The following is an 8,647-nucleotide window of genomic DNA, read 5'->3' on the forward strand; positions in this document are numbered from 1 at the left end:
AAATAAGTATTTTTAGAGGTCATTAGATCCAAGGAATGTTAAGAGATACTCAGATATAATTTGAGACTATATTAAAAATGGGGGTACTGCAACTATTTTGGGCTTTACTTATACCCAGCTAGGCAGTGTTTGTACTTTCTATGTATCTTCATGATTTGTTCTTAATTCCTAAACATTAAATACAAGGTCAAGTAGTGACAGAATATAATTGTAGAGGACACTTGTGTAAAAGTACCTACTTTCACTTCAGAACTGGGCTTCCTAGAAACACCCACTGGCAATGTTCTACTTGCCCACCATTTATCAAAAAGACTGCAATTCAAATACAACTGGGTTCATAGACAGCACTGGCCATAAATAAGCATGAATGGACCAAACATTTATATTGGCAAGGTTTATTCTTGTTGCCTGTGTATTCTAGAGTTACTTGAAGTCAAATTTATGACATGATGGTGCCCAACATGCAAAACGTCCACTTAATGTTGGGCAAAATTAGTTGTGAGGCCAAGAAGCAAACTACTGCAAACTTGCAAGAGTCTACATCTTCTATGGCCAAATGACAATATTCTAGCTGGCAGACAGAAGGATTTAATGTGCCTGCCTACCACCACTCCATGTATCCAAATTTCCAAAAGGCTAAAATCTCAAACCTCACCCCCCCCAATACTGGTTTTGCTGATGAGAGGAGTTAATGGTAATATTTGCTCTATTCCCAATGCCGTCAATGGGATTAAAAGGGCTTAGCGGTGTTTAAGATGGCGGCAATGGTCTAACAGAGACTGTGGGGTTTCTAATAGCAAAGTATGGTCTTTAGTCTAGTGTCTGCATTAGCATCTTCTATGCAACAGCATGTCTTCAGGTAGTCTACAGAACTGTAGTGTTTTGGGCATCTTCACAGCCATGCCAAGAGGCAACAGATAACTTATGTTAATGAAGCCCAAACTAAAATCGAGAGAAATTCATTTTTTTAATCAAAATTATGAAGCGCTCAGTGGCATCTTAAAGATGCTTGAGCCACAATGCATATTAGTATAAAGAGCCCCAAGACATTGTTCAACTGATAAGTTTATTACACAAGACCCAATTTTTATCCAGTTTATTAAAAATGCCCAGTCACAGCCCCCATTACAGCAATCCCTTTCACAACCACTCAAGGGACCCACACACGTACCAAAGGACGTTTGCTTGCTTCTGTCCTGAACAAATGTGATTCCTTTACCACATTGTGATGTTGCCATTACAAGTCATGGCACTTACTGATCATGCTGCAGTGCGAGACACACGGCTGTTTGAAAACTAGCCAATGCTGTACATACAGAACATCGCCACGTGCTTTGCAAGCTGTAGGCATCGAATGTGACTTGGTGCACCTTGTTCTGGCAAAACAGGCCAATTCTTACCGCTGTAACTATGCTGCAACATTGTCTGAATTCAGAAGGCAGCAATCACAGAAGCATTTTATTTGGGAATCGGTCAACATGAAATTTATACAAATAAAAATTGTATAAACACAAAACCACATTTGCATCATAACACGGATGACAAAGGACAAAGTAAAAACGCTAAAGGAAACTAGTCAGCCACTATGTACAGTTGGACACTGTTGTGCCATACACTAAAAGTCTTTTACAAAATAATCTCGTGTCACGAAGACCACCCTCCAAGTCAAGTCCTGATGTTCTGCAAGATGGCTTTGTTGTAGAATTTCCACCTACGAAACCAAGACAAAATCATTATGAGACGTGTGAAACATTTACAAGCGTTTTAAAAGGTCCATTTTCATGAACTGCTTTAAGTCCTTTATTTATTCCTTGCTTCACTGTTAAAGATCATATGCATAATCTGTTGACATGAAATATTTCGGATGACCCAATTAGGCTTTACATGCCCCGATGTACCAATTCAGCTCAATGATGGAGCATGTCACAGAACCGTTGAGACTCAAAAGAGAAATTCTTGGTTTAACTAAAAACCAAGCTGAAGAAGAGCCTTTCATGGCTTCAACTGCTAGTGGGAAAGAAAAAGTGGCAATACACCAAGGAAAATTGTTAACCAGGTGATTCAAATACAGCTTGTTGCTTGCATATGATCTTTAATGTTCCCAGATTTAAAAGTTCGTTTTGGTTTGTAGATTTCACTAAGCTATAAAAAGAAAAAAGCAAGCATTAAATCTTAAAGAACGAACACTTAAAATGAGGTTCCACAATTGATATACAACACTAAACAGAAGACCAAAATTGATTAAGCTGTAAAGGCATTTATGCACTTTAACTCCTGTAAAAAACCATTTTAAGTTAAGACACTTAAATCTTCAAAGAAGATTTTTTTTTTAAAAAAGAAGCCAAAGTCTGAAGTTTTCCACTTTAATCTTTACGCTGGTACATGAAGTTGGAAGAGACCATACCACAGGACAGCGTTTTCTGGTGTATGCCTTGCGCTCTGCCTGCAACGTGCGACCCCCAGAGATAGACGTGGTCAGGGTGACACACGGCCTGCAATGAAGTTCCCGCTGGCGGGTACAAACAAGGTATAATGTCAGAGTTAGAAGACAACAATCTTGTTTTGCTTAAGTTGTACCCATTTCAGTACTTTACCTGTTGGTTAACACTTCTACAAAGTTTAATTATTCCTCTACACCACCTGGTACACATTGTAAGCAGAAAAACTCTTATGTTTCTCTGAAGTACTAAGGACGACGAACCACCTTTTACAGAGTTAAAGATCTATAGACACTTAAGGCAAAGAAGTTTTAAAAGACATCTTTTAAACACACGTTTTAATTTTTGTTAAAAAGAGAGTCAGCTATCCAAGAAAGCGGTTTTTACTTGTTTGTCTATTGATCTTTAAATTAGATTAGAGGTACAGAAAGTGACGCTTTCACTCACTACACACCTGTTTCTTCTCAAGTGCTCCTTTAGTATGGCTGGTAGTTGTTTTGGTGATTACCGCCACCTCGGGATGCCTTTCCGTATGTGCTTTGCTGTCCTGTTGGTTTTAAAAGAAAAAATTAAATCTCAAGACCAATTTGGTACTACAAAACACTGACAAGAATTATTGCAAAGGCATTTATCCACCCTTTATCTTTAAGCACATGCACACATTCCTCTATGCCCAACTTTTATAGCACTTCTTTAAGTTTAATATCCACAACACAGCATAAAAAGCACAAATTGTATCCACTGATAATTGCAGTAAATACACATTCCTCTGCTTCACTAAAGTTCCCAAAGCTCCAGGGAAAGAAACAATCCTATGGCACAGAGACACTCTCTTTATTGCAAAAGGGAGAAAATGTCCTTACCACTGTAGTCAGCATATCCCTGTCCATAGCCGTAACTTGGATAATTATACCCAGAATAATCATATCCGCCATAGCTGCTATAGCTCTGATCGCTGTAAGGGCTGTTGTAGCTTCCATATCCTTGATCATAATAGTTATTATAGCCTTGGTTCCAGTTCTGGCCTTGACCTAAAATGAAGAGATAACCAATATGAATTCTATCCCCATTACTGTTTTAGAGCTGCTCTAAGCATATACCACACAAGGAAACCACAAGGAAGAGTGTTTTTATTCCTAATTTGGGCTCTAGCTTGGCACTAGAAGGCTAGATTATATGATCTGTCCCTTTGTCAAAACAAGAACAGAGAATGATGCACCATTCCTTCCCTGCATGCACACCCATAATTGGTTAGGAACACAGCACACTTCCTATTAGTTTCTGTCTGTGCATTTTCATCACCCAATTCAAGACTTAAACCACACTTACCCCTGCCACGTCCTCTGGAACCACCACGCCCACCAGATGAAGTACCTCTGCCTCCCTTCTGTTGCTGCTGCTGCTGTCTATACACGTCTTTGGGCTGTGCTACTTTGATCTCACACTAAAGGAACAAAAATTGCTTGACTTTAGTAGCGTGAAAAGGCCTTATTCTTGACAGCCATTCCTTTAGCAGAACTGCCAAACAAGTTCTTAAAACTGACAGCAGTACCTTGCCAGAACCAATTTGATGGTATCTGCTTTCCAACAATTTCTTTACTGGCTCTTCATCTGTGTACGTGATGAAACAAAAACCCCTTCTTTCATTTGTCTTTGTGTCCATGGGAAGCTCAATATTTTCAATCTGAAATACACATTAAACTATTATATGCTGAGGCAACATAAAACATCCCATCTGTCCCTTAAAGCTTTCCACTATATGACTTGCCTCATCTTTTCTGCTCTGCTTTCCTAATGTCTCATTTGTGACATTCCTTTCCTCACTAGTCCTTCTACCACTCATTTTCCTTGTCAGGGATTCCACTTCAAGCACCCATGTGGTACCTGTTCTAGAAAATACCTCTTTCTACAAAAACTGCAGATTTAATACTTGAACATTATATATAAAGACCATGAATACAAGTAAAAAGTTGAATTATTGTTGCCCCTTCGACCCTAGCTTCCCACTATGACTATAGGGTCCCCTGTATGTCAGCAACATTTTTTACTAATCACTACTGTACACAATGCCCCTCAACTGTAGGCTCCAACATTAATGCTAGAGATATTCATATTATGCCATTGAACCATACCTCTCCAAAGCCACCAAAATATTCTTTAATTTGCTCCTCAGATGTATCAGGACTCAGTCCACCAACGAACACTTTTTTAGGTGGCTCTTTCCCCTTCAGGGCTTTTGCTCTTTTGGGATCTATTAACTTGCCATCTAGCTTATGTTCTTTCAGTTCCAATACCTAAAAGTACATATATGAAGATTACCTTCAGGGAAAGAAAAGTCTGCAGGAATATGCAGATATGTTCCTTATGACTACATATGGTGTGATTACATACCTTCTCAACACTGGCAGCATCTTTGAAAAGCACAAACCCAAAGCCTCTTGACCTCCCTGTGACAGGATCTGTTTTAATTGTACAGTCCACCACTTCTCCAAAGCGAGACAAGTATTCTGTCAAGTCCTTCTTGCTTGTATCCCAGCTCAGACCTCCAATAAACATTTTCCTGCAATGGAAGAACACAGATATATTTCAATAATTATTTCGCAAAGCTTAATTTACCTATTACTCCAGTGCTACCCATCTACACTGATTCCCAGTTTAAGGTAATGGTATCTTTAAACCCTCATACAGCTTGGGGCTGGCATACCTTAACGACCACCTTCTCCCATCTGAACCTACCCACAACATCCACTGTGTTGTGTGGTTGCATGTTTATATATTTTTACTGAATAAATGCTTTTACTAGCTGAACTTTCTGTTGATAGTCATTGCCTATTTAGAGTCATCTCTATTTGTGTGGAAAGGTGATCAACACAGTATAAAACAGAAAATATTACCATATACGGCTTATCTGGATTGTTTCTGCTTATGTTGCCTTCCACATAATTGAGGAAAATAACATACAACATATTTATACTTGAGTTACAACTAGCAATTCAAAATATCCAGAACCTCACTGAGGGAACAGCAGATCATTCCACGGATGGACATTAAGGTTTACATACAGAGGGAGAAGTTCAGTTTTAAGGAATATGAAAGCTGATGCTGCTATGGTCTGGTCTCTTACAATATAGGTCTCTAGTCCTATTTTTATCATTTTCAGTAACATCAGCAGGATGTGTGTGGATCGAGAAAACATCACAAGAAATAAAGCACCACACATCATTACTAAAGTTCATTAAATTCTTTCTTAAGTTCTTTCCTAACTATTTGTTTTATACTCTGTAGGGGTTTTTAAGTGGCAAACTTTTGTCTACTCAAATCTGACTTTCAGTTTCAAGACACACTCATAGGCAAGCAGTACTCTACTTCGCTTTCAAAAGCATACATAAGCAACTGATTTCTGGCAGAGATGCCCCCAGTGCAACTTTCTTTTATCCTATCCTTCCTAGAGCATGTTCAAAGCTGTATACCACCCACAATCAACAGCCTGAGAAATGTGTTTTGCAGGGAAAATAGTGAATGACCCAAAGTGACCCAGTACACACTGCAACTGAATGGGGATTTAAACCCTGGTCTCGTTCAGCTAACTCTAACTACTACTACACTAGCTCAAGAAAATACAGACTTTCCATAATATAGCACCTTGCAAAAAGTTGTGAAACTTTACATTACCTACCCCAGAATAAAGTGCAATTCCATAGCACTCTCTTGGACTCATTTCCTACCTGTGAAATGGAAATATAGCTACCAATTCCAAAAGCTTTTTAAAGGCACTATCAAGGACTGTAAGCTACTTTGCAAATTTCAGCCAGGGCATAATAAGAACAAGAACTTATATTATAATTGAATATTCAGACATCTTCATAGAAATCATAACCACTCTAAGATCAGCGTTACTAGAGACAAGGCTGTTAATGACAAAGGAAAATTTTAAACTAAAGCTTCAAAAGCTCATAGCTCAGTCACTGACCTACCTTATTTAGGTCTCTAAAAGCAAAATAAGCAAAGAGCAAACTTTACTTGTACAATACTATACAGATCCTTCCCTCTGCCTCAAGTGAGGCAAAGAAATCAACAATTCAGAAATGATGTTCTTAGACTGTGTGCCTATGTGGGAGAAACTGCTGCAGAACTTATAGAAGGTTACAGGCCTAAATAAAATCAAAAAGACTCCAGTAGCACCTTTAAGACTAACCAATTTTATTGTAGCATAAGCTTTCGTGAATCACGTTCTCTTCGTCAGATGCATGGAGAGCAGAAGGAAACTGGCCAAATATAGAGGGGGGGGGGTGTAAACAACTCCTTTGATATGGAGATGCAGACAGCTCCTTTTGGTGTGGGGATCAGTTTGCTTGTGTAAAGATTCAAAGGAGTTTGCCCTGTTAGTCTGCAGTAGCAAAATCAAAAAGAGTTCAGCAGCACAAGCCCTCGATAAATAAGTTCCACTGAGCTGCTATCTACAAGAAACTTCACTTAAAATGTAGATGTATGCAGGATATATACTCAGCCACTTATTTCTCAGGAGAGAAACCCAGCACCACTGTCAGCAATTACTGATAGTTTAGTTTACAGGAAACACAGAATCCAGAGGATAGCCATGGTGTAGCAAGTTAACAGTTGTCTTCTTACATGTTTATTATGGCAAAAACTTTCATGATACATTTGCACCCCGCGTCGAGGCTTCTGCTCACAAAAGCATACTCTGAGAAACATTTGTCAGTCTACATGGTACCCCCAAAGATCATTCAGGTGCATGGCTATGTTGATCTGGAGTAGAGCCCAGAGACACCTTAAGAGACCAACGAGATTTCTGAAGGGTAAAAGCTTCTGACCGTCAGAGATCCCCTCTCCAGACACAGTATCTGTAGATGCTGCATCTGAAGAAGGGACCTTTGAGTCGCCAAAGTTTACACCCTTAGAAAATCTTGTTGGGCTGTAAGGTGCCACTGGACTCAAATCCTGCTGCCCTATTGATTTTGTTATTTGGGTCACAAATAAGCATTGACGACGCCACAGGAAAACAGGAAAACTAAGCGAGTTCGCCTGTTGCAAAAAGGAACTGGCACCTTTCGCACGTATTTCCTCCTCTCCCCACAAGGCAAGCTAAGCTACCAAAAGCCCTTCTGCCAGGCAGGTATTTAAAATGCTAGAAATCTCAGTAGCCAGAGCTCCAAGGCAAAAAAAAATCGGGGGCATACATGGCGATGCCTGCCAAGAAATCCCAGCAACCATGAGGCCCGCGATTGCCTATACGGCAATGCCTCCAGCCTCCCACGGCTATCTGTCCATCTGTGGCGCTCCTGGAGCAAGCAAAGCCCTCCGCTGAATGCATCGCTTTGCACCCCGCGTCGAGGCATTGTGACGTCGCTCTCTTGCCCCTCCCCTTTGCATTCTCCTCGCCCCGCCCATTCTGTGCGCACGGCTCCACTTTTTTCCCCTCGCTCGGGCACGTCAGGCCATCTCCCGGCGCAACCCCGCCCCTCAGCTTTCTATAGGCTGTCGGTTGCGTCATGTCACTCTCCCGGCCCGCCCAATCCGAAGTTCAGGCCAAGGCGCGCGGACGAGGATGGGAGAGGAGAGACGAGAGAGGCACAAAGGGATTCGAGGCAGGGGGGAAAGGACCTCGGAAAGGAACAGCCGGGTCACGTGGAGGCTGCTTAAAAAAGCCAAGCCCCGCCCCCTTCCTTCTCTCATAGGCCAAAATGGCGCCAGAATGGGCACCCCTCCCCCCCTTTCCTACCCGTCGTCCTGCTGGTTCTTGCTAGCGTTGATCTTGGAGCCCTCGGCGAAGTCTTCCTGGCCGCCGCCGGAGCCGGCGTTGTTGTTATTGCTACTGCCGTAGTCGGTGTTGTCCTCCATAGCGGAGCGCGCGGCCCAAAGGAAGAAGAACAAAACAAAAAGAGAGAGGGAAGAGGCGGAGGGGGGGAAGCGAGGAGACGACACAAAGCGAGCGATAAAATGGCGGCTGTGAGAAAAGATCCGGGAAAGAGCGCGAGGGGCTTTTATATACGGGCCTTCTCCGCCAATGGGAGCGGCCCGATAGCGCAGGCGCGGAAGGGGCGCTGAATGGCATAGCAGAGAGGCGTGGCAAAAGGCCTTGCCCGCCAATCAGGAGGCCCAGGAGGGAGGGCAATGGCGCCTGCGCGGAGACGGAGGGAGGGGGACAAAGCAGGCGTTCCCCGCGGCGCTCTTCGACACGTTTACCCACC

The 8,647-nt window shown here is 42.0% G+C and overlaps 1 protein-coding gene across 5 annotated transcripts; it reads right to left on the reverse strand.

Annotated features, from left to right (window-relative positions):
* Positions 1-948: 948 nt before the first annotated feature.
* Positions 949-8,411, reverse strand: HNRNPDL (heterogeneous nuclear ribonucleoprotein D like). Of its 5 annotated transcripts, XR_008597769.1 has the most exons (9): positions 8,179-8,411; positions 4,830-4,998; positions 4,571-4,732; positions 3,991-4,122; positions 3,768-3,882; positions 3,302-3,469; positions 2,893-2,985; positions 2,405-2,509; positions 949-1,711 (listed from the first exon to the last, which is right to left on the reverse strand). XR_008597769.1 is itself a non-coding variant. In XM_054990535.1 (8 exons), exons 1-7 carry the CDS (start codon positions 8,295-8,297, stop codon positions 2,915-2,917), a joined length of 936 nt encoding a protein of 311 aa, XP_054846510.1. In that variant the 5' UTR covers positions 8,298-8,411; the 3' UTR covers positions 949-1,711; positions 2,893-2,914. The 5 variants fall into 5 exon arrangements, 3 of the variants coding, with proteins under 3 accessions (XP_054846510.1, XP_054846511.1, XP_054846509.1); XR_008597768.1 differs by having other exon boundaries at positions 2,405-2,985; XM_054990535.1 differs by lacking the exon at positions 2,405-2,509.
* Between the last annotated feature and the right edge of the window lie 236 nt (positions 8,412-8,647).

The sequence above is a fragment of the Eublepharis macularius genome, chromosome 10, assembly GCF_028583425.1.
Source record: "Eublepharis macularius isolate TG4126 chromosome 10, MPM_Emac_v1.0, whole genome shotgun sequence".
Lineage (NCBI taxonomy): Eukaryota > Metazoa > Chordata > Lepidosauria > Squamata > Eublepharidae > Eublepharis > Eublepharis macularius.

Excerpts from the sequence above, each read along its gene's own strand:
- HNRNPDL (XM_054990535.1), bottom strand. The coding sequence starts at position 8,297 with ATGGAGGACAACACCGACTACGGCAGTAGCAATAACAACAACGCCGGC. Across the intron at positions 4,733-4,829 it reads ATGCTGCCAGTGTTGAGAAG|GTATTGGAACTGAAAGAACA; the intron begins GTATGTAATCAC and ends ATGTACTTTTAG. Across the intron at positions 3,470-3,767 it reads TTCCAGAGGACGTGGCAGGG|GTCAAGGCCAGAACTGGAAC; the intron begins GTAAGTGTGGTT and ends TCTTCATTTTAG.